The sequence below is a fragment of the Blastomyces dermatitidis genome (genome assembly GCF_000003525.1).
Source record: "Blastomyces dermatitidis ER-3 genomic scaffold supercont1.6, whole genome shotgun sequence".
In the NCBI taxonomy this organism is placed as follows: Eukaryota; Fungi; Ascomycota; class Eurotiomycetes; order Onygenales; family Ajellomycetaceae; genus Blastomyces; species Blastomyces dermatitidis.
In genome coordinates, this window is record NW_025544779.1 from 1,778,122 (window position 1) to 1,801,039 (window position 22,918).

At 47.6% G+C, this 22,918-nt stretch overlaps 9 protein-coding genes across 12 annotated transcripts; 5 read left to right on the top strand and 4 right to left on the bottom strand.

Annotated features, from left to right (window-relative positions):
• Positions 1-607: 607 nt before the first annotated feature.
• On the bottom strand, positions 608-2,858 carry BDCG_17229. 2 transcript variants are annotated; one of them, XM_045426374.1, is made up of 3 exons: positions 2,552-2,858; positions 1,746-2,490; positions 903-1,464 (listed from the first exon to the last, which is right to left on the bottom strand). In XM_045426374.1, the coding sequence occupies exons 1-2, from the start codon at positions 2,710-2,712 to the stop codon at positions 2,298-2,300; spliced, it is 354 nt and encodes a 117-aa protein (XP_045281510.1). In that variant the 5' UTR covers positions 2,713-2,858; the 3' UTR covers positions 903-1,464; positions 1,746-2,297. The 2 variants fall into 2 exon arrangements, with proteins under 2 accessions (XP_045281509.1, XP_045281510.1); XM_045426373.1 differs by having other exon boundaries at positions 608-2,490.
• On the top strand, positions 736-8,071 carry BDCG_06039 (phosphatidylserine decarboxylase). Its single transcript, XM_045421760.1, has 9 exons — positions 736-1,069; positions 1,146-1,650; positions 1,754-3,951; positions 4,051-4,095; positions 4,186-4,401; positions 4,475-4,889; positions 4,972-6,462; positions 6,530-7,281; positions 7,416-8,071. Exons 3-9 carry the CDS (start codon positions 3,805-3,807, stop codon positions 7,563-7,565), a joined length of 3,216 nt encoding a protein of 1,071 aa, XP_045277559.1. The 5' UTR covers positions 736-1,069; positions 1,146-1,650; positions 1,754-3,804; the 3' UTR covers positions 7,566-8,071.
• Positions 2,887-3,188, bottom strand: BDCG_17230 (uncharacterized protein). The gene has a single exon (XM_045426375.1). The coding sequence runs from the start codon at positions 3,130-3,132 to the stop codon at positions 2,935-2,937; it is 198 nt and encodes a 65-aa protein (XP_045281511.1). The 5' UTR covers positions 3,133-3,188; the 3' UTR covers positions 2,887-2,934.
• A 105-nt stretch (positions 8,072-8,176) lies between the features above and the next one.
• BDCG_06040 (Mis12-Mtw1 domain-containing protein) lies at positions 8,177-11,562 on the top strand. Its single transcript, XM_045421761.1, has 5 exons — positions 8,177-9,190; positions 9,327-9,929; positions 10,040-10,207; positions 10,285-10,453; positions 10,532-11,562. The coding sequence occupies exons 1-5, from the start codon at positions 8,938-8,940 to the stop codon at positions 11,196-11,198; spliced, it is 1,860 nt and encodes a 619-aa protein (XP_045277560.1). The 5' UTR covers positions 8,177-8,937; the 3' UTR covers positions 11,199-11,562.
• On the bottom strand, positions 10,457-15,181 carry BDCG_06041. Of its 2 annotated transcripts, XM_045421763.1 has the most exons (2): positions 11,493-15,181; positions 10,457-11,438 (listed from the first exon to the last, which is right to left on the bottom strand). In XM_045421763.1, exon 1 carries the CDS (start codon positions 13,035-13,037, stop codon positions 11,988-11,990), a length of 1,050 nt encoding a protein of 349 aa, XP_045281512.1. In that variant the 5' UTR covers positions 13,038-15,181; the 3' UTR covers positions 10,457-11,438; positions 11,493-11,987. The 2 variants fall into 2 exon arrangements, with proteins under 2 accessions (XP_045281512.1, XP_045277561.1); XM_045421762.1 differs by having other exon boundaries at positions 10,457-15,181.
• BDCG_06042 lies at positions 11,887-15,444 on the top strand. Of its 2 annotated transcripts, none has more exons than XM_045421764.1 (3): positions 11,887-12,717; positions 12,823-13,596; positions 13,695-15,444. In XM_045421764.1, exon 3 carries the CDS (start codon positions 13,944-13,946, stop codon positions 15,207-15,209), a length of 1,266 nt encoding a protein of 421 aa, XP_045277562.1. In that variant the 5' UTR covers positions 11,887-12,717; positions 12,823-13,596; positions 13,695-13,943; the 3' UTR covers positions 15,210-15,444. The 2 variants fall into 2 exon arrangements, with proteins under 2 accessions (XP_045277562.1, XP_045281513.1); XM_045421765.1 differs by having other exon boundaries at positions 12,823-13,575.
• On the bottom strand, positions 15,183-16,979 carry BDCG_06043 (uncharacterized protein). The gene is made up of 2 exons (XM_045421766.1): positions 16,463-16,979; positions 15,183-16,386 (listed from the first exon to the last, which is right to left on the bottom strand). Exons 1-2 carry the CDS (start codon positions 16,577-16,579, stop codon positions 15,484-15,486), a joined length of 1,020 nt encoding a protein of 339 aa, XP_045277563.1. The 5' UTR covers positions 16,580-16,979; the 3' UTR covers positions 15,183-15,483.
• Positions 16,980-17,028: 49 nt separating this feature from the next.
• BDCG_06044 (alpha-1,3-mannosyltransferase) lies at positions 17,029-19,675 on the top strand. Its single transcript, XM_045421767.1, has 3 exons — positions 17,029-18,815; positions 18,871-19,599; positions 19,656-19,675. The coding sequence occupies exons 1-2, from the start codon at positions 17,387-17,389 to the stop codon at positions 19,380-19,382; spliced, it is 1,941 nt and encodes a 646-aa protein (XP_045277564.1). The 5' UTR covers positions 17,029-17,386; the 3' UTR covers positions 19,383-19,599; positions 19,656-19,675.
• Positions 19,676-19,797: 122 nt separating this feature from the next.
• On the top strand, positions 19,798-22,797 carry BDCG_06045 (uncharacterized protein; the record flags this gene model as incomplete). Its single annotated transcript, XM_045421768.1, has 3 exons — positions 19,798-20,804; positions 20,873-21,099; positions 21,163-22,797. The coding sequence occupies exons 1-3, from the start codon at positions 20,768-20,770 to the stop codon at positions 22,795-22,797; spliced, it is 1,899 nt and encodes a 632-aa protein (XP_045277565.1). The 5' UTR covers positions 19,798-20,767.
• Between the last annotated feature and the right edge of the window lie 121 nt (positions 22,798-22,918).

Below are 22,918 nucleotides of genomic sequence, written 5' to 3' on the forward strand. Positions count from 1 at the left end.
TTTGACAGGGAAGGTGCTTGATTGGAGAGAAAGCTAGTGTTCGACCGGGCATGTCAAAAAGGTAATATGAAGGTAATCCTCAGCCCTGAGGGAGAACATGCCAGGTTAACATAGCAAATTGGAATGGAACGTGTAAGGCGAAAACAGTATGGACCATGATGTAGAATAATGTAGAATGATGCGAATATCATCATCAACGGCAACAACCATGGACGATATTGAATGAGACAGTGGCGCTCAAAAGGGCGATTTAGAGACGGAAAACATGGTGAGGCCTTCATCATTCAGACAATGAGATGATCGCCAACCATCTCTGACATCCATCGAGATGTAAGACTACAACAGAGCGAATTGGATTTAAATAGTTCATTGTTAAGTCCGTTTCCTCAAGGGCTTTGTTGACCATCCCGAGGGCATTCCATGGTTCAATGGGAACGTATACAGCGTGCTCTCCCGAAAAAGCGACCTTTTCGGGAATCAAGATAAGTTCCGCGCCATGGTCTTGAGCGCCAACTTATTTTTTTCCTTCCTTTTTTTGTGCCTTTCGCTGGATCTTGAGACAGCTCGTTAGTGGTAGGAATGCGTTGCATAGAAACAAACTGTGTCCGAGCTTTCTAAGGTTCAGATGCGAAAAGTGTGGGAAAGTTACTTTAAGCTTAATTAGGGTCTTGGCACTACATGGCTCTATTTTTAGGACATCGATCCACGCCACAGGCACTCACCAAACATGAACACTTGTCCTGCTCAATCAAGGGGGAAATCATATCAATTGAACATTTCAGAGCCTCTTCCTTTGGGACACGACTCAAGGGTTTCTATTCTCCGCTTTCCACAACATCATGTTATTCGGGCTTTGTAAGGACTCGAGATATGGACAACCATCCACTAACTAACAATTGTCAAGAAAATAACAGCATCAGGATAAGTCAGAAAAGTGGACATCAGTAGCTCATTTTACTCCTGAGAAGCTCACTGTGCCTTCTGCGATCATGGGCGATATAGTTCATAGTGTCAATGGATCAACTAGTTGCTGCCCTACTTGTGCTAAGTCTGGGCATATATCTGCGGAGTGAGCATCATGACCCCTCAGCCAAATATGGTATTATGGGAAAAAGCTAAGGAAATGGGGTTTGGAATTTGTTTAGATAAGGTTTCGTACGAGAAGCGACAGCTAAGGAGGTAGGGATAAGGCTCTGGGTCTCTCACAGAATACTACATACATCCAATTTCTGCGAATTACAGGATCATGAGGGGCTTTGAAATTAGAAGCCAAGGCTTTAGTTGAGCAGATTGTAGTAGACCTTTCATAGCGACACTTCAAATTCTACAACCGCTGCGTAACCCAACCCTACTAGGCGGGTAAGTGAGGAGAAGTGTGGTATGGTAAAAAAAACAACTCTTCTATTGGCTAAAAGCGAGAGGGAGGACGACTTTCTCACTTTCCAGGAGGAAGTAGGAATAGCACTTGAAATATCACAATCAGCTAAAAGAGCACATTTCCCGGGGCGAGGATACAAAATAGTGAGGTTACTTTATGGTATCTAAAAAACCCAGAAGATGGCCAGGTAATAGCCCCCACTACTATGTAGATAACTTCTGCAGTCAAAGAGAGAGCAGTAGATCTACTTAGCAAGCGGGGTGGGGGGCGTTGTAGGTATTTGATATTTTGATCCCCATTCTTTTTTATCAAAATGTTTTGAATAATCTCTCTTTACATCCTGGTATGGAGCCTTTCTGACACTTACTTTGCCAGCGGTGAGGATGAGGAATAATGAGGTCATCAATGACGATTGATTCTCTCGTGCACTGTCCTATACAAGACATGTTGACTTAGGAGTATGTCGCACGCAGGACGAATAACTCTGAATTGTGGATTGGCGTGAGGCTTTTGGCCCTTGATGTGCTGGATGCTGACATAGGTATTTAAGGATATCCGGCAGAGAGAGGGTCGAAGGGCCCCATTATTAGCTCTCCACACCGATAACTTGAAGACAGGATCTGAATTGCGGAACCAACCGGATGAGCAGCATGATGTGATTGAGATATGTGTGGCTTGTTTCAGGGTGTCGGCTGGGAGCTGGGATGTGAAGGTGGGGTGGAAATTCAGCCACCTATGAACGCAGGAGATGATTTAAGTTAACGAGGAGGGAGAGGAGAAAATGTGGTCTTCTCTGATTCCTGGATTTTCTTTTTGCTTTCGGCTTTTCTTGACTCCATTGGGGGAGATTCGGGCGATAGAAACAGCTGGACACAGGCTCACCCCCGTGCTTGGATTAATTTTCATCGACCATCCATTGCTATTGGGGCAGAGAAGGTGTTTTTAGTAAAATTCTAAATACAGCTTCGGAATGCGCAGTCTTGGTCTTGTGGCATTTTTTTTTGGCCGTGGAGAAACTTGAGTTTACCCCTCCATTGACTGGCCTGTTGAGCTGCCGATTCCTTGCGCTAGCTATGGGACTAGTTGGAAAAATCCGGCCGAGATATGCACACCTGCAATTCTTATTAGAGAAGAGGGTCATATTTATTAGTAAAATCGTGCATAAACTCTCACTTGAGCGCAGACACATTCCGAGGTAATAATAAGTGTATCAAGTGTAACATCCATATCATAACAATTGCTGGGGTTATCAGGACAATTTCTCCTGGATGTGTCCATTCGGATCGACGAAAATAGGTCTCTGAGCCTTTGAGGCTGCCGTTTTCGCTAGGCATCGATTCAGCTGAAGATCAGAGATCAGGCAAGGGTCGATTCTTTTGGCCTGGTGTTGGAGGCTTGGAAGGTTGGAGGCTGGTGAGATTACTTGGGGGCATCATCGGGGGCAGCATCGGGGCCGCATCGGGGAAGCGGCACGCCTGGGCAGCCGGGACTAGCCCCTATTCGCCGCTGGGTTTCTCGGTAGCCAGCAGCCACTAGCCACGCCCAAGGCTTGGGGCTTAAGCCTGCTGCGACTGGAAGGCTTCTGATAGGCCAGCTGGGCACGCTTCAGCCTCCCAACTCCGACTAAGCTCCGGATTAGCATCTGGAGCAACTTCCCACCACACTGACATGACCGCAGACCAACCACCAGCTTGTTGTTGCTGCTGCTGCTGCTCGCCCACAAAACATTGGCCTCTTCCGTAGATTGTGTTCATAATTGTCTCCCCTTTTCGTTCTGCTGCTCTGTTCAGTATCCCTTCTTTGCTTCTCTTGGTGTCTGTGGTTGCGTGTGTCGTGTCGTGTTGCGACGTGTTGTTTTTGTCTTCCTAAGCTATGTCCCCGCTGATGACGCCCGCTGTTGCTGGTGTCTGACCGCTCCCTCCACCACAGCTGGTCAACAAATAGCCAAATCACGACCACAGACCCAGATCGAGATTCAGATCCAGGAACCTCTCATCCTCGTTTATTCCTCTCCTTGTCAACCCCCCCCCCCCCTTCTTCTGTCGGGTTTATCCCTCTTGCGTACATATAGAAATCATTCCCCCTTTCCACATTCCACCCTTCCACTTCTTCAGCTGAGACACTCCAATTCTTGTTCTTCCTAAAGACAGCTGTTTGTGCTTCATTGTTGTCTTTTAGATCTCTTATGCTCGTCTCTCCAGGATCGCTGAATATCTCCTCGAGAATCGTGCTGTTTCCTATTACTACCACCACCACTACTACTAGGCACCTCCAACTTACTCGCCCTTAGCTCTCGCTGGGTCGTCCCGCTCACCTCCTCTCGTTGACCGTTAAATCTGGTTGCATCCACTTCCCCGCCCCAAGCTTGTGACGACCGTTTCTCCGTCGAACTCCGTTCGCCTTCATAATCTTAAACACATCCCAACATGGTTCGGATATCGCTGCCACGTCGCGTCGGGAGCCATCTGAGCGCCAAAAGCAATGCTATGCCTCCTTCGGGCGATCTCAGTCCTGCCCTTACGCCCTCAGGCACCGATACCAAACCGCTGATTCTCAAGGCCACTGTGATATCCGTATGCACACCATTGGTTCCCCTGTCTATATGCGGGTCTATGAGACCAACAGTACTTGTGTGTGATGGAGCAGAAGCTAATTAGGTTGTTTATTCGTAGGGGAGAAACCTAGCACCGAAGGACAGAAATGGCTTGAGTGATCCCGTGAGCTTTCCCTACCCATCATACCCTGTCACCTTGTCCGATCTTGCCGACTGATTTTGTTTTGCGTCTTCCTGTTCTTGATGTACGCAGTACTTGGTTGTAAGCTTAGGCGAAGCTCGACAGTCCACTCCCACGATAACCAAAACGTTGAATCCAGAATGGAACGTCTCTTTCGACTTACCAATCCTTGGGGTACCCCTCCTCGAATGCATATGTTGGGATAAAGATAGATTTGGCAAAGACTACATGGGGGAATTCGATATACCTCTGGAAGATATCTTTTCTGCTGGAACGATCCAGCCACAGGTGGGTTCCCCTGTTTGGGAAGAGGTCGCGTGAACCATACTTTGTTTGCATGCGGCTGATGGTTGGGATATAGCCGCAATGGTATACGCTTCACTCTGGGAGGAAAGCGGGAAGGAAGAGTGGCGATGTATCTGGTGAAATTCAGATGCAATTCACTCTCTTTGATCCTACGAACCCGTCTGCTGAGCCAAACGAGATCCTTCAGAAATTTAAAGTATTAGTGTCTAGCGATGATGAGGACGAAATTATCCCTGTTACTTCCCCCGACACAGACGACCTCGAGAAGGAGGACGAGACAACTGATGGAACCGATGATCCCACCAAGCCAGATGTCGTCGAGAAGCGCCGGCGCAAACTTCGACTTGCCCGTTTGAAACGCAAATCCATCGCTGCTAGAGCTTATGAGTTCTCAGGCTCCAAGGATGGCGTCTCCGGGATTGTGTTTATGGAAATAGTGAAGATCTTAGATTTGCCTCCAGAGAGGAATAGTAAGCAGCCTCATCGCCCCAATTTATTTTTATTGTTTTTCTTTTTCCGGATACAACAATCCTAATCGGCACCGTACTTCAGTGACACGTACCTCTTTCGACATGGATCCCTTCGTTGTTACTTCTTTGGGCAAGAAAACGCTCAGAACGCGCGTTATACGCCATAATCTAAACCCTGTTTTCGAGGAGAAAATGGTTTTCCAAGTTATGAAACATGAGCAGTCGTATTGTATTTCCTTCACAGTCATTGACAGGGATAAGCTATCCGGGAACGATTTCGTTGCATCGTCCAGTTTCCCCTTACACACACTTACACTGGCAGCACCAGTTGCAGACCCAGAGACGGGTTTATACAATTTACCTGGACCGCCATCGGAACCTTCACCCACACCACCCGCTACTAAATCGCGATTCCGCCTCAATTTGTCTCGATCTTCATCGGCTACTAGTTTGACGAAGCTGGCAAAGCCATCACTGAGGACGAAGAGTTCAGCAACATCGTTATCTAGCCAATCTGGGCAAGAACAACAAAGCACTACCCCTCCCAATGTCCCATCTGAGGCGTCTTCCCAGTTAAACCTTCCAGCATCTGGGAATATGGTAGAAGAGCCCGAAGTTCCTGCTGATGAATATGGTCTCAAGACTTACATCATCCCACTTGTTCTTAAAAACAAGGAGCGCTGGGAGGACAAGCATTTCCCTGAACTTCATGTGAAAGCGAAATATATGCCGTACCCGGCCTTGCGCCAGCAGTTTTGGAGAGCAATGCTGAAACAGTATGACGCTGATGATAGCGCGCGCATCAGCAAAGTTGAACTGACGACAATGCTTGGCACTCTGGGTTCGACGCTCAAAGAGTCAACCATAGATGGGTTCTTTAAGCGGTTCGCGGCGGAAAATGAACCTAGCGAAACCGTAGACCTCACATTTGACCAAGCTGTTATATGCCTGGAGGATACTCTTCAGTCCCTGCAGAAAAAATCTTTGAGTGACAAGATGAGAGACAATATTCCTCACCATCCAGGCAAAGAGAGCTCCGAAAGTGCGAATCAATCCAGTAGTGAGGACAACGTACCTGAAATTAGCCTCACACTGCCTTCAAATACAGATCCTGAGCGACCAGCTATACCCACCATTTCTCGTGATGAACCTAGCTCTTCTGGGGACAGCGAATATAACCTCCACCCCGATGACCTTGGCGAGGATGGAGGTGAGGAACATGTGGTCGAAGTTCGAGAATGCCCAATTTGCCATCAGCCACGACTCGGAAAGAGATCAGACGCCGATATCATAACCCATATTGCTACCTGCGTCAGTCAAGATTGGAGACAGGTTGATAATCTGGTTATGGGTGGTTTTGTAACATCTAGCCAGGCGCAGCGGAAGTGGTATTCGAAAGTTATTACGAAGATATCCTACGGTGGCTATAAACTTGGTGCAAACTCTGCCAACATCCTTGTTCAGGATAGGATCACGGGACAGATTAACGAGGAGCGGATGAGTGTTTACGTTAGACTTGGGATTCGACTACTTTACAAAGGGTTGAAGAGTAGGGAAATGGAGAAGAAACGAAGTAAGTACCCAAACGTATCTTTCGTCCGTTTGGCGCTGCAACAGCGGTTATGCTGACCAGATCGCAGTTCGGAAAATGCTCAAGTCATTGAGTATTAAGCAAGGAAAGAAGTATGATGACCCTGCTTCCGCAGCTCAAATCGTACCTTTCATCAACTTCCACCAGCTGGATATGTCCGAAGTTCTCCTTCCCCTGAACGAATTCAAATCATTCAATGAGTTTTTCTACCGCGCTCTGAAGCCAGGTGCCCGCCCTTGCTCTGCGCCAAATAACCCCAAAATCGTCGTATCGCCAGCGGATTGTCGGTCTGTTGTCTTCGACCGCATCGACGAAGCTACTAAGATTTGGGTCAAGGGAAGGGAGTTCTCCGTGGAACGACTCCTGGGCAAGGCCTACCCGGAGGACGCGAAGCGGTACAAGAACGGCGCCCTGGGAATATTCCGATTGGCCCCACAAGACTACCACCGCTTCCACATCCCCGTCGATGGCATGATGGGGACGCCCAAAACCATCGAGGGTGAATACTACACCGTTAATCCAATGGCGATCCGTTCCGCGCTGGATGTATACGGAGAAAACGTGCGGATCATAGTTCCTATCGATTCGGTTGAGCATGGTCGTGTCATGGTCATTTGCGTCGGAGCAATGATGGTTGGAAGCACTGTTATTACCGCTGAAGGAGGCCAGAAGGTGGCGCGTGGGGACGAGCTGGGTTATTTCAAATTCGGCGGTAGTACGTTATTAGTCTTGTTCGAACCGGGCAAGATAGCCTTCGATTCGGACCTTGTCGGAAATTCACTAGGAGCCCTTGAGACTTTGGTAAGTTTGGCCATTTATCTACCCCATGGGAAAAACAAGCAATGGGAAAGCAAAGAAACGGGAGGGGATGAATCCTCGCCTTATTGTCTTTTTGAAATATGTATTTCGTTTTCTAACTATAACCATTCCCTTAGGTCCGCGTTGGTATGTCAATTGGCCACCACCCTGACGAACCTGAATACACTCCCGACATGCGGAAGAGCGAGGAGAGTATCACGGCGGAGGACCGAGCAGAGGCAATGCGCAGAATCGAAGGGAGCTTGAATGCACCATCTGACGAATAGGCAGAGATGCAATTCGGTAAGCTTCGGGGTTAGAGAATTCTAGATACTAGATATATATGGGTCGATGCGTTTAGATCTTAGACTCCGGAAACTTGGACATTTGGGCCTAGACAGGAAAGCAGGCACGCAAACGGAAAATATAGAAGACGGGAGGCGGAACTTCGAAAGCCATGACTGACTCCATAGATGATTCAACAACATTAGGAAAATGTCCCTATAACATGGAATGATGACGACCCGTGATGACGGTATATTTGTCTACGATATGTTTTTAGTTTTTGTTGATATTATTTCATGTATACTCTTTTCTTTTCTTGTTAATATCAAAGGTTTTTTTTGAAATCTTAATACAAAGCAAAACAAGTTATTTTAAACAGCTCGTCTGCAATTTAATGTCAGGAGAACATTTCTACCGATTGCGATTCGAGCCCCTATGAAGAAATATTTCTGTCCGTTCCCAATAGATCCCAATATACTCCGTACATGATATTGATAGAGCCTTCAACCCTATACGCTACTCCCTAATTGGACTAGCTTAGATCCACTGTCGAGTGCTGACATAATATTTGACGACGCGCCAAGACCAAAACAACTCCGGGACGAATGATCAGGATGATTGATAGGTGTGAAATCGATAAAAGGGAAACGGGCACACACAATACTTATCCATCATAGTGCATTAACGCCTGACCCCGTTATACGATACCTCGGGAATGCGCAAATCCTTTACGTTCGTGACGGCCGATTACTTGTGTTGTGCCTCTGTGTGGAAGGGAACGAACAGCCAATTCACGGACAGGAGGGAATAAGGATACTGAGGGGGAGAACGAACGAAGCACACGGACGACACAGACGATACTCCACATTTCGCTACGATTATAGGACCTTGCCGGTTGGGATATAAGAAGGGTATTTTCATTGTTCGGGCCGCCTGGGGAAATGCTGCGAGACGGATTGGGTGTCGCTAAGAGTAGATTCGGATAACGCATTTCGTGTGAATTTGCGATTGGAACTTTATCGCGCGGACACTATAGGAAGGGACTGGAAAGCAAGGACGAGAAATTTACGATCGCGGGTTGGCGGCTACGACTTTTCACGGCTCAGTGGGCGCGTAATCTTTTATCATCTAACGAACTGTTGGTTGTTGCGGGCGACATAGGGAGAGTCCAAAAAACGGAAGCACCTACACAGAAATCCAGCGCGTCGCATGTACATATAACGAAACCGCCGGTGGATAGAAGCAATCCGAAACCCGTCACATATCTCCGCGTGTTTCACTCGCCCTCTCACACTGAGCGAGCCAGCGTCACTCAAACTCGCGACAACTACGACAGCAACCGAGGGAAAACTTGTCTGCGCTGATCAGCTGGACATGACAGCCACTTTCACAACTACTGCAGCCACAATCAGAACACGAAGCACGACAAATCATATCATAGATTTTGGAGATAGCAGGCCAAGCAGGTACGACCAGGGGACGACGCGTAGTCGCGCTCCGCTGACGACTATCGATCCGGTGATGTCGCAGGCGCGCGGGCGGCTGCCAAATGGGAATGGAACGAAGAGGAGCGTGAAAGGAGGGCCTGAGAAGGGTGCGAATGGATGGGGCGGGAAGAGAAAGGCTGGTGAGTGGCTCTTTTCGCTTTGCTGTTTCAGTCGCTGGAAGAGGGATGGGATGATTTTTGCACTGGTTGCCAAGGTCTGAGGGCACCTTGTGGGTTATCAATGCTAATTTTCACTTTCGCTTTCTCTACCATACAGCTGAATATGACGAGGATGTTGAAGGGTTCCAGTTCACTCGCGCAACTGCCACGAAGAAATCGAAGCCCGCTGCAATCGATGAGAACTCAGTCCCACAACCGCTAAGGGATGATGATACACAACAACAAGAACAAGTTGTCCGGAAGCAGAAGGGGAGAGGGAGACCTCCCAAATCCACAGACGCATCGCGCCATGTAACATTTGAGACTCCGAATGGAAAGCTCCCCACTCGGCCACTTCGACGAACGTCTAAACGGCTGGCTGAAGAGGAACCAACCGCAATAGTAACGGAGAAGTCATCAAAATCCAGGCAGAAATCGCATGATGTCGAACCAGCAGCGATCACAATTACAAAAAAGCGGGGGTCAAGTAAGACCAAAGATCCACAAATGGCGCCTCCAACGGAGGAGACGGAAGGGCAAGGTACTACGCCATTGGCAGATACGAACACGCAGAAGATTGCACTTCCCTTGGCGGATACGCCTGTCATTCGCAAAAATAAGGAAATGCGGATGGAGAAGAGCCAAAAGGGCCAGAGGCGGAGTAGTCTTGGGAGAAGAGGGAGGAGGGCGAGTTTGTTGATTGAATCCGGGGTGTCGAATGGTGTGTTTTTTGTGCTTTTATATACGATTTTGCTTATTCCCTTTTCCTATCCGCCGTGGTTATTCTGTAGCTAGGAAAAGTTGCTGATACAGTCATGTTTCTACCGATAGCGTTACCGCATGACCAAGTCGATACGGCGCACTTCTACAAACACATCGAGTGTGAGGGGTTGTCGGAGCCGAAGAGAATGCGACAGTTACTAACGTGGTGCGCGACTCGGGCGTTGGGGGAAAAGCCGACCGGGTCCAGGTCCGGGGATGAAAGCGCGAGATTAGCTGGTATGTTTTTCAAGTTGAGAACGGGCATCATTTGATGCAACGATTTGAAGTGTTACTAACTGCATTCCCTCATGTAGCGCGGGTAATACAAGAGGAACTGCTCGAAGATTTTGCGAATCGTCCAGAGCTTTCGGACTGGTTTAGCCGGCAAGAATCGGAACCCGCGGCTGTTGTGGTAAAGAAACCGAACCCGAGAAATATACAGAACGCGGGGAGGATTAAAGAATTGGAGGCACAGATACACAAGTATGCAGTTCAATGCAGTTCAATGCAGTTCATTTTTTTATGCATACAACCAAAGCAAATACTAACTCTATACGGCAGACTTCAACTAGAACGACAATCACTCACATCCCTACTCCGTCCCCCGTCCATTCCAAGAATAAGACCTCCATCTTCGACATCCGCACAATCCTCCGATACCCAACAACCATCCACATCCACTCCACAACTAAATGCGATAAACCCCGACCTCCTCGACCCTTCACAACTAGCTATCCTGACTTCTCTAAACCCATCAAACATTACTTCCACCTCTACCGATAAATCTACACCAACCCAACAAGCAGACCCATCCTATACTTCCATATCTAACATAACGTCCCGCCTCTCCCGCCTAACAACTTCTTTAATACCAACACTCGACTCCTTCGCCTCAGGAATCCACGACGTAGAACTCTTCCGCCGCGCAGCGGATGACGTGGCGGGGCAGGTTCTTGCGATCTGTGCGCGTCGATTGGAAGAGCGCGATCGGTTACGGCCAAGAGGAGTTGGCGGGGAGGAGCTGGGAGTTAGCAGTAATGGTCGTACGATGAGAACGAGAAGGAGAAAGGGGAAGCAGAAAGTTGGAGAGTCGGGGGCGTACGAGGAGGAGGGAGAGGGCGAAGAGGGAGGTGCAGATTCAGATGGTGATGGAGCGGATGATTTCAGAATAGAGAAGGAAGACTTGGCGATTGTGTTGGGTGCGTTGAGCCGGTTGGAGAGCAGATAGTTAGAGTGTTGCCCTTTTTCTTTTCTTTTTTTTACTTCTTTTTCTGTTTTCCCCCGCGGGTTGATGATGATAGCATAGCGTCCTTGGAACATGTAAATTGGCCCAGCTAGACGAGCCCTATACCTTGCTGTTAACTTCATTTATTTTTAGGGTTTTCAAAAAATCCCGTTAGTTCATGGCATTCAAACACGTACGTGCCACTACACTTCTGTTGCAATTTCTATACATTTTGATAAAGTTCTGATTGTGAATTATTATCTATTTGTCTGTTCTGTTGAATCGGGTTATACATACTTATTTGCTAACCCAGAAATTTAAGACTACTAATTGAAGAAGATGTACAGTACTCCGTAATGACTATAGTATTTTTAGCTCTGTTTTGTTGAGCAAGCGTCCTCCATCAGCGATGGATTATATAGATTTGAATAACCGGCTACAAGTATATGTCATATTCAGGGGTTCGGGTAAACCTTGTTCATCTATTTGGGTTATTCCAAGGTTAGCAAGCTAGTAGCCAATATTGGATATATTGCATAGTTATACAATAGGATGAACGCCGCTCTAGGAGCTTGTGTAACTACAGTATGTGCTCTAAATTTAGATCAATGAACTCATTCAATCGTCATCCAGTTCTTATCGTTTTTCGTTTCCCTCTTCTATGTAGCTCCATGTAAACGCCACAACCCTCACTTCTTATTTGGTGAGTATCCATCCAATTCTAAAAACGCTTATCAAGTCCGTTCTATAAAATACACGATAAGATAGTGTAAAATAAGGAATCTAGACCCATCATTCCGAAGTATAGTCCTTAAAGTTCGCATTTTCTGCATCCCGATCCAACATATATGAAAATCGTTCTTTATTCGCCTTCACATATTGCGGTGCGTCATAACCCGATTGTACACGCTCATACAACTGGCCCTCACGATCGAACAGGTCCAGCCCATTCCGAACCCTTCGCACGATTTCCTGCGGCTCCCGGAACTCCGGCTTGTTGTACTCTGTGTGGGAAAAGCTCTCCAGCTTCTTCGCCATCTCAGCCACTGTTGAAAAGCAGGAGCTGCAGTGCCAGCTGGCATTCCACAGATCAAGTGCGCCGCCACCCATCCGTAGGTCTTCTGGTTTGATTGTTTTCTCTGGCCCTTGGTAGAATGTCGCTTGGGGATGGTGCCATTCATCGCCGACATGTTGCCATTGGAAGGAGTAGTAGAAGAAACGGCTGCGGAGGGTGACACGCTCCGGAAAGGCGCAGTTTCTGAGAACGTTCAGGGTAGATGGCCGGGGAATTTCGTCGACGTCTGATACCAGGATAACATCATTGAGTGAAGGCTCCGCATCACCGACTAAACTGGGAAAGACAGAATCGAAGAGTCCGTTGCGAAGGAAAGCTTCACGCTCCCAGGTGCTGTTGGATCCTAAGCTGGAGATATCGAGATTGTGGTAAAGTATTTGAGATTGGAAAGGAGCGAAGCGGGTAAAGTTCTCCTTGAAATGGAGAGGCTTGGGTTTCTGAGTAAATGTATGCGCCGATTCGACTATAACGAAGTAGTCGACATGGTGTTTGAGCTCATTCATACGAACTTCAAGCCAGTCTAGCTCGGTGCTGACCAACATGAGGTCGTAGATCTTGCGATGTTGTGCTCGCTCCGGGAAGATTGATAGGTCGTACGTGCTGCACAGCGTTTGGGCTTTGGCAATGGATAGGAAGCCATTGTTTGGAGCGCTCCTGGAATGAAATCGTAGGTGCCGGTATGGCGTGCGGTTGACAAGATCATACGTCAAGACCAGTAACACTGATATGAGTAGGCCCCGCCATATTCTATTCGGTTGCTTAGACATTCGCGCGCCTCAGTTTGCTGTGGTTCTGAAGTTATAAAACGAATCCAGCATGCTAGGAGAAGTAGCACCGTGTGCTTCATAGTCTACCGGAGTTGTAAATCCTTGAAGATGGCCCCAAGGGAATGACTTGGACACAACAAGGCATAATATATTTTCAAACTATGAATAAACCGGATAATGCACGTTTCTCTACCTCCGTCGTTTCCAAGATTGACCAACAGCGGATGCCCAACAGGAGGACATAGGAGGGGCTCACTCCCTTAGCTGTGATCAAGGCATAATTATCCCCTTTGCAGAGATCTCTTTCAAGGCTGCCTATTATTTAACATCTTATTGCCAATCTGGACCATCAATTGGTCAAGGGTCCCGGACCGCGGGATTTCAGGTTAGAACAAAGCTGATATAGAGGCGGAAAAAGAAAATATAGATAGAATAGTTAGTTTCCCCAAATCTCAAGCCAGTCATCCGCGGCACGCCCCATAACATACACACTGGCTACATCGAAAAAAGAAATAACAGGAAAGGGAAAAGAGAGAATGTAAGAGAAGTTACCTAATAGGTTATTTGTTCTTTTCTCATTTGTTATTCATCAACTGTGTGCCTGACGAGGACATGTGCTGATCGTTGAATTTCCTTGTATTGGACAAATATCAACAGAAACTTGAGCGGGAGTTGGAGTCGAAACAGTCTCGACTACATCGGAACAAATGTTGATATGGACGCCAGCCACCTTTCGACCTGCTGCAGAGTGGGATTGCTGAGGTCAGGATATTGAAATCTGTCATCTAGCGAACATGGATATTTCCCTCATTGATTGATCTTCGAAGTGGTGCAGATGGTCCTCCTGGTTGATGTGCCCTTCCTTCACTAAGCAAATATATACCCACTCCATCTGTACAAGACAATATGGGCGTCAATGCTGTGTCGCTTTGTCGATGGACTTTTAAACGAGGCCCCTTCGTCTATTTAATAATTTTCGTGGTGACCATCTGCGTCTACCTCAATGTGAAATCCATAGCAGTCGGATTCTCTGAGTGGAATTCTCAAGTGGACATGAAGGCCCTGCGGCCTGTTACCACAATCACATCATGTCCTTCTTTGAAACCCAATCTTATTCTGAGCGCCGTGGATGGAGCGAAAATGTTGGACCAGATATTCATCTTTATGCAGTCGCTGGAGCTGGCAGTCGGCCACGATGTGCCAGACCACTCTGCCTGCCTCCCAGTCAAAGTCCTCGTGAAAATCATCACTCCTCCCGACGTCGCTCGAACCCCCTCAGACGGCCTCAAAGCTCTGCTTGAAAGGTACCCCTCTCTGGAATTCGTCGGGGTGCTACCCGAAACGGATGCACCTATTGTCATGAGGCGGTTTCAGGGGTTCGCCAATTTCGTTGGGGGCGTGCCGACTGCTTGGGACAAGATACTCGTTTGCGACCTCGACGTGGCATTCCAGCGCAACCCATTTAACATGGAGATGGGAAGCGGTACTGAACTGCTCTACTTCGCAGAGTGGCGCGGCTTGAAAATTGGTCAATGTAAAGTGCATGTTGGTTGGTTCGATGCGTGCGCTCGTTCCTATATGTCGCAAAACCAAGCGGAGTCTTACAAGTCCCTGGATCGCCTGTGTGCCGGGTCGACATACGGTACTGCAATGGCAATGGCAGTGTATTTGCGGACCATGGCAGCGGAGCTGATGTGGTCAAAGTATGAATGCAATGATCAGGCTATCCACATCCATATATTCTATTCAAAGTTACTCGACACCAAGTTGACTCAAGCGGGGCTCGGACACGCATCCATGGTGCCGAATGAAGAGGCGCTCTTTGGCACGGTCGGCACAACACCGATTGTGAATATCAATGAGTGGGGCGAGGCATTGAACGAGAGGGGAGACGTTCAATATGCCGTGCATCAGTACAAGACACACCGTCGCCTGTCGGAGATTATTTGGAAACGATACGGCTGGATAACGGAGGTCACAGGGAAAGCCGTGCATTCCGTTCCAGATTTGATAGAGGATACAGAATGGAGTAAAGAAATGTCGACTGGAAGCGGAAAGCTGGCCCGTTTCAAACTAGGGAGTGCTACTTCTGAGTTATGTGCAGGTGAGGGGACAATGTATTCGTGTAAATATGAGGATTGCCAGATGGATTATGGGGAGTTTGAACCTTGAATGTCACCGCAAGTATGTCAAAACAATAATGAATGGTTGCTCGTATAATTTATCTATTAATCAGTCCCCAGTCAATAAACATTAAATTCCATGTACCACTCACGCTTTCCAAAACTGATCACCAAGACACTGTATAACCTCCCAAAAAATTAAGTACATGTACACAGATGGTTAAATAGCAGCTGACGTTATATCAACATTATAATCCCTCAAGTGGGAGGGGGGGTGGCAATAGAATCATACAACATAAACATTCTCATCCATCCCTGGGCATCTATTTCACGACTTCGTCCTCTCTGCCCTTTTCCGGTTGAGAACCTTTCGCATTCCTCCCATGCATCACAAACGAGTACAGCATGATCCCTAATATTGCGAAAAGGATACCAAACTTGCTTTCAAAACCCACTACCTTTTCGCTCGTGGCCCAGCCAAGTCCAACGATGACGCAAGTTTTTAGGTGGCCAGTCACGGTACTACTGACCGGGCCTGCATGGTCGATAATGAAGAAGAGAGAGAGGTTGACGATACAGGCGCAAGCTCCACTGATCACAAGTAACATCCATTGTCGAGGGACCACGTCACCCCAAACAGGAAATGTATCTGTGAGAACGCTGAAGATGAAGAGAAGCAATGCGCCGAAGGGGACCTGATTATAAAGTAACTGCATACTATCCATCTTCAGCTTTTTGTGATACTGTGCAACCCAAAGGGTGTATATCGCGCTGATAGTGACGCCAGCAAATGAGAAGGCCACGCCAAGCGCTGAGGTAGTTTCTACAGTGGCTTTCTTAGATTTTGAGGAGGAGTCATAGTATGATACTATCCCGACTCCGATACAGGTAGGGATAAGGGCGAGACATGCCCTGAAAGGGATTTTCGAGCCGTAGAAGCAAAAATCGATGATGGCAGTAAGAGGAGTGAGTAGAATCCGAACGACCTGGTAGAATATGATCGTGGAAAAGGCAAGCGACAAGTTTAGGAAGACAACGTTGGCGCACATAATCAATGTGAGAGGGAGCACGGAGACGATACTCGCCCGTACTGGGACGAACAGGCGCACTTTCGGGCGAGAAGTAAAGTATAACATCGCCGATGTGATGAAAAAGTGGAAGGCGACAAAGCCCAGAGGGCATCTCCCTAGGGACGGGTCGGTGAAGATTAATTTATTAACATAGACCTATATTTCGCTGTTAGTCATTATCTGTTCTCTTAATATCGCATGGGCTCTAAGTAACGAAGGGGGACGGGCATACAATCGCCGTTGTCGCCAACACATTCACCGTTATCCACGCAACAAGAGGCCAATTTTGACCTTTGCTTGCTTTCGGTGACGGGGTAACCGCCGCTTCCTCAATATCTATCTCCTTCATCTTGAATCGCCGATGTGTTACTTCCGCCGTCTACAGTCCACAGCCTGCGGTTTATGTTGCTCTGCGCCTGGGTAGTTTTGATCTGTTTGAGCCCGGGGGCTGTCACATAGGCGTGTGCCTAAGAGCTCCCGTATAAGCCCTTTCCTTCTAGTTAGGACATTTGACTGGCATCAAACTAGCAAGATTGGAGCGGTTCCGAGGCGGTAGGAGGTGGTCACCTTAGAGGCCAGCGATTGAATCAACGCGGGATAAATAACCCAAATCGTCTTTGCCATGAACGGACTCCACGCGTGCGGGAACAAAACATGGCTGTCAATAATAGAAGCAAGCAGTGGCTGAAAAAAGCTCCTTTCTTGGCCTGCGGGCCGCGTTAGGGTAGAAGGAGTTTAGTCTCCATCCACATGTTCCCATGCGGGCTAGTCCAGGGGATTGCATCCACATCCACATGCGAATTGTGCAGCAAATATCTAGTTTTGAACGATGCAACTTCTATCCTGTTTTCCGTATAGAACTGGCGCTCCTAGCATCACCATAGGCCATGGATGATCGATAAACAACAGAAAAATGGCTTACGCCTACTCAAGACTATTCCGTACAGCACTGAGTCTAGATTCGTTTTCAAGAATTAATTGAGAGCGCCACTGGGAGCAGATCCCTCAAGGCCCCCCAGCACAAATGTGCGCCGACGCAAGTAAATACCAGGGAGCGCGAGCTGCTCCTTGAGTCCTTACTGGACGTTCCCACGGGCCAATAACTGCCCACTTCTAGACTACTTCTCATGCGTTTAGAAGATGCATAGGAACTCATATGGCCTCTAGGAGCCTTAGAGATGAGCCTTCCTCAGCCAATATGATGTGGTCCCGTCAGGTTAGTCGATATCGATTATCTCGCCGTTACTCTCCACCTCGAAGATGGAGAACTGCTGTGCGATTATTGTTTCTTTTATGCGCAATCACTTTGTGCTTTATGACTTTGACTTCCCTTGCACCCGAGCTATACATAAAAGAGCGACGAAGCGAATACAATACCCCGCCGATGACCGGAAACCCAAATCTCAAAGAAAACAAAGTCCTTCAGGATTCCCAGCCAGCGATGATGATTCCGGAAGCAGATATACTACCTGAGCTAGATCCTGTAGAGAAACATGATTTGGTTACGGATCCGCCGCCAGGAATACGAGAAGGCCATAGTAGGCGTATTACTACTTCACACCTCCAAACAAAAAAAGATGGAAACGTTGCTCATATTAGAGCTGGGCTTGAGTACATCCTGTCGATAATGCCGGATGAAATCCATATTAGGGAATTGTTGAAACCGATCGAGGGGACTGGGAAGGAGAAACTGCGAGAAGTCGGGCTGAGAACGAGAGCATATAACCGCTATTTCCAAGCCTGGGAAAATCTACATATTCTTTCAGAGGGTGGCATCATGTATGTGCGCGATGATATTATACAGTATCTACGAACTAACCCAAAAGCGCTGCCATCATCATCAACTTTCGCTGAGACCGTTCATCTGTATGAATCGTATCGCTCCTTTTCACAACGTTTGGCGACACATCTCTTCCCATGGACTTCCCCTGTTTTCCCCGGCCACATGCATCTCCATGTGAACTTTCAAAAAGGAGGTCGAGGGATTGTTTCCACAGCGGGAAATAAGCAAGCACCTTACCTACTTGTATCGATTAAATCTTTTCGACGACTTGGTTGCAATTTACCCATTGAGATCATGTATCTAGGTGATGGCGATCTGAGCGAAGATTATCGTGCCCAACTGGAAATGCTCCCAGGGGTTATTACAAGAGACCTTAGCCAGATGGTAAATGATGAGGGATGGGAGCTCAAGGGCTGGGCAGCCAAACCCTTCTCTATGCTACTCTCGAGTTTCCGGGAGGTCCTTTTCGTCGACGCCGATGCACTTTTCCTACAGAATCCGGAAGAACTCTTCGAAGAAAAAGCATATACAGAAACAGGCGCTTTATTCTTCAAAGACCGGCGTATCATGCCAGAATCGAAAAAGGAGTGGCTGCAACAAATTCTTCTCAGGCCCATATCTAGGAACGCCATGGCGACCAGATTTTGGACAGGCGAGAGCGGCCATATGCAAGAGTCCGGGGTTGTAGTGATCGACAAGTGGAGACATTTTATGGCAATGTTGCTTGTATGCAGGATGAACGGCTCTGATCGAGACGGGAATAAAGACGAGAATAAAATTGGTGTGTACGATATGGTTTATGGTAAGTTGCCTCCATTCCCTTAATCAACAATTTCAATCTGCTGATTCCACGTTAGGTGATAAAGAAACATTTTGGATTGGTTGGGAACTAGTTGGAGACACTCAATATGCATTTTATGGTGGAGCTACAGGCATTATTGGAAAGATTGAGGATCGTGGTTCAAAGGCTAAGGACGAGGAGACCCCGCCCAAAGATGAAATTACCCTCCAGCAGGACTCCAAAAACGGGAGACGGGCATCGTTAGAAGGAAATGAGCAAAAGCCAGAAAACTACACAATCTGCGGCCCCCAGCTACTACACTTGGATACCAATGGCATGCCGCTGTGGTTCAATGGATGGCTTCTAAGCAACAAATACGCCGATAGTAAGAAGCGGAAGCCAGCCGAGTTCGAGGCATACATGGTGGAGCCAGCTATTCCCGGGGAAGTTGATGCGTGGAAGCTTACTGAGAGCAACATTTGTTGCTTGACAGCCGATCGTACTTTTCCTGTAGATGACTCTGACAGGGAGACTGTGAAGATGCTCATTGATTTAGCCAAGGAAGTGGATGCTGTTAGCAAGCGCTAGAGAAACTTCATCCCACCCTGTGCCAATTGATAGCCGTGCTAGTCAAAATAAATCCGAACTTGGCAGCCAATGCTTTTCGGACCATCTATCCTCGCCTGGAGTACGATGACCCTCGATTAGGACTGAATGACAAGTCACTTAATCGTAGTGTATGCCAATGAGCAACAACTCCGGCGAGAAACACATGCCCTAACGATGGATTGAGCATTTATCATAGGTCCAAATGCTTAGTTCCTTCAAAACGGGTGCGCCTAGCTAACTTTTGCCAGGCAGGATGAACAAGCCGAGTGCTAATCCGGCGTATCTAAGATCTAAATGTCTATGACACGAATATCAACCTTCGGGAGCATTTATTGTTCCACGACGTCGGAGTGCTAGCAGGGATTGGACGTAAAATAAAGTTTTGTCCTGCGTCAATCTAGAGGATATGTACTGTGCAGATGGTCAGATCTGGATAAATCTGACATGAAACCAAGAAAAACCTCCAAAAGTGCAGAGATTGCCGCATAAACAGCCGCGTTGACAACTTAAAAAAAACAAGACCAGATATTTCAAATACTCCAAAAATCAAGATTCACAACCCCAAGCTCGTTGTTGGATATGGCATAGAGACGGCCTCGGGACGGAACAAGACGGCAAAGACACCAGTACCGTGGATTGGACTGAGAGCCCCATTTCAGACAATGTTTCTTATGGTACAGATAGCTGCATTCAAGTTGGCATCGAGCAACCGGAGCGTGTGAAAGCGAAGAGATTCCTGCTTTCGTGGATGTCGAAGAGGTTGGTCGATGGTGTTGACTGACCAACAGGCCTGGGCAGCTGACTAAGCACACGACGCAGCCTCAGCCTCATCTTCATTTTCATTTTCTTGACAACCAAGCAGGTTCATGTTCAAGTTCATCATCCACACACTCCGTCGACAAGGTCTCCAGATACAGTGGTTCCTGACGGCCACATTCTCCAGATCTATTGTCATGAACAAGACATGCAGGGTTATGATCCGATATTCGGGTCTGGTCTCAATCCTCCAGTTTCGTGCCTATACCCTGGGCATTCTATCAACCATTCTCCATAGACAAAGACATGTCTTTTAGGGTCTTCTCTTCTTCTAGGCTTTCATCCATACAATCGTTGATTGTATGACGCTTTTGAATGCCTAATGATTGATATCATTATAGATATCGTTAAAGATGGCGAATATATGTTGAATCGACATATATATTGCTGAGCCTCCTAGCTATCTACTTCCTATCTCTTCGGCTTCTATCTTAAGAGAAACAACACATGAGCTGAGCTACATATCTACTTGTATTAAGACTTCCACATTCATTACCGCAGATTGGATTTTCATTCCACCAGTTAACCTGTGTCTCTCCATTGCAGCAATGGGGCGCGTTCTGTTACTTCCATTCCTTCTGCTTGGTGAGCTGCTCATTTGCGATGAAAACCAGGGGAGCTATAATACAGCATTTACTAAGTATTACTTGTAGGTGTCATTACATCGACCTATGCAGGAGGACAGGATGGCTATGCTGTTTGCGTAATCTGGTGTGCGTCTAAATTCAGCCATTCTGTGGCTGAATGTATCATGCTTGCAGGGCATGGAAGAGGACCTTGCTATGAGTGCGGCCCCTTCAGGACCTCTGACAACTGGCAATTTCGGAACGGCAAGTGCGTTAAAATTGGTGACGGCAAGGAACATTGCGAATATGATACGGTAAGGCAACTGACCTACTGTCGACTTCACGCTCATTTTAATCGCCATTAACTTTTTGTCTAGGGGTTGGGCTATTGCGTCCCTAGACGCCCGAATCCAAAGAGCACCAAGTCAAGGCCAACGACATTTAGAACGTCAACTAGGCGTTATCGTACGGATAAGAATGCGTATCCTACCGAGGAGTATCCTACTAACCCATACCCAACGAACGCATACCCAACAAAGGATTATCCTACTAAGAAGTACCCAACAGACACATACCCGACAGAGGAGTATCCTACCAGGGAGCATCCTACCAATCCATACCCAACTGGCACTCATCCAACAAAGGATTATCCTACTGAGAAGTATCCAACAGACACATACCCGACAGAGGAGTATCCTACTAACCCATACCCAATGAATGCATACCCAACAAAGGATTATCCTACTGAGAAGTATCCAACAGACACATACCCGACAGAGGAGTATCCTACCAACCCATACCCAACTGGCACTCACCCAACTAAGGATTATCCTACTGAGAAGTATCCAGCAGACACATACCCGACAGAGGAGTATCCTACTAACCCATACCCAATGAATGCATACCCAACAAAGGATTATCCTACTGAGAAGTATCCAACAGACACATACCCGACAGAGGAGTATCCTACCAACCCATACCCAACTGGCACTCACCCAACAAAGGATTATCCTACTGAGAAGTATCCAGCAGACACTTACCCGACAGAGGAGTATCCTACCAATCCATACCCAACTGGCACTCACCCAACAAAGGATTATCCTACTGAGAAGTATCCAGCAGACACATACCCGACAGAGGAGTATCCTACCAACCCATACCCAACTGGCACTCACCCAACAAAGGATTATCCTACTGAGAAGTATCCAGCAGACACTTACTCGACAGAGGAGCATCCTACCAACCCATACCCAACTGGCACTCACCCAACTAAGGATTATCCTACTGAGAAGTATCCAACAGACACTTACCCGACAGAGGAGCATCCTACCAACCCATACCCAACTGGCACTCACCCAACTAAGGATTATCCTACTGAGAAGTATCCAGCAGACACATACCCGACAGAGGAGTATTCTACCAGGAAGTATCCTACTAACCCATACCCAACTGGTGCTTACCTGACAGAGGATTATCCTACTGAGGAGTACCCTACTGACTTATATCCCACCAAGGGGTATTCAATTAAGGGATATCCTACTAATCCATACCCAACTGATGCTTACCCAACAGAGGATTATCCTACTGAGGAGTACCCAACTGACCTATATCCCACCAAGGAGTATCCTACTAACCCATACCCAACTGGCGCTTACCCGACAGAGGACTATCCTACAGAAGAGTACCCAACTGACCTATATCCCACCGAGGAGTATCCGATTAAGGGATATCCTACGAAGGTTCAGACCAAAACACGAATTAAAACTCGTACTGAAACGCGCACTAGAACTCGCACCACTAGAACTCGCACCACTAGAACTCGCACCATAACTCGCACTCGCACTGCTACCACCACCACCACTGCAACCACAAGCCCAGTCACCACCACTACGAGCCCGGTCACCACTACCACTACGAGCCCGGTCACCACTACACTACAACAGCCCTGTGACACCTACAACCACCCACCACCACTAACCCGGGGACCCACCCCCTACCACCACACCCAGTGAACCCCCACCCCTTAGACCGGGGGGACAACCAACACACAACACAATACAGGGCCTGCGAAAACCCCCCACACGATTACAGAGGCCGGGGCAACCCCCACATTACCCGGGGAGCCCCCACTTT

Coding starts and splice junctions, on each gene's coding strand:
- BDCG_06039 (XM_045421760.1), top strand. CDS start 3,805: ATGGTTCGGATATCGCTGCCACGTCGCGTCGGGAGCCATCTGAGCGCC. Junction 3,952..4,050: donor TCAAGGCCACTGTGATATCC/GTATGCACACCA, acceptor GTTTATTCGTAG/GGGAGAAACCTAGCACCGAA. Junction 4,402..4,474: donor CTGGAACGATCCAGCCACAG/GTGGGTTCCCCT, acceptor GTTGGGATATAG/CCGCAATGGTATACGCTTCA.
- BDCG_06040 (XM_045421761.1), top strand. CDS start 8,938: ATGACAGCCACTTTCACAACTACTGCAGCCACAATCAGAACACGAAGC. Junction 9,191..9,326: donor GGGCGGGAAGAGAAAGGCTG/GTGAGTGGCTCT, acceptor TCTACCATACAG/CTGAATATGACGAGGATGTT. Junction 10,208..10,284: donor TGAAAGCGCGAGATTAGCTG/GTATGTTTTTCA, acceptor TCCCTCATGTAG/CGCGGGTAATACAAGAGGAA.
- BDCG_17229 (XM_045426373.1), bottom strand. CDS start 2,712: ATGCCTAGCGAAAACGGCAGCCTCAAAGGCTCAGAGACCTATTTTCGT. Junction 2,491..2,551: donor CGGAATGTGTCTGCGCTCAA/GTGAGAGTTTAT, acceptor TAAGAATTGCAG/GTGTGCATATCTCGGCCGGA.
- BDCG_06044 (XM_045421767.1), top strand. CDS start 17,387: ATGGCCTCTAGGAGCCTTAGAGATGAGCCTTCCTCAGCCAATATGATG. Junction 18,816..18,870: donor TGTGTACGATATGGTTTATG/GTAAGTTGCCTC, acceptor ATTCCACGTTAG/GTGATAAAGAAACATTTTGG.
- BDCG_06043 (XM_045421766.1), bottom strand. CDS start 16,579: ATGAAGGAGATAGATATTGAGGAAGCGGCGGTTACCCCGTCACCGAAA. Junction 16,387..16,462: donor TGTTGGCGACAACGGCGATT/GTATGCCCGTCC, acceptor AGCGAAATATAG/GTCTATGTTAATAAATTAAT.
- BDCG_17230 (XM_045426375.1), bottom strand. CDS start 3,132: ATGAACACAATCTACGGAAGAGGCCAATGTTTTGTGGGCGAGCAGCAG.
- BDCG_06042 (XM_045421764.1), top strand. CDS start 13,944: ATGGGCGTCAATGCTGTGTCGCTTTGTCGATGGACTTTTAAACGAGGC.
- BDCG_06041 (XM_045421763.1), bottom strand. CDS start 13,037: ATGTCTAAGCAACCGAATAGAATATGGCGGGGCCTACTCATATCAGTG.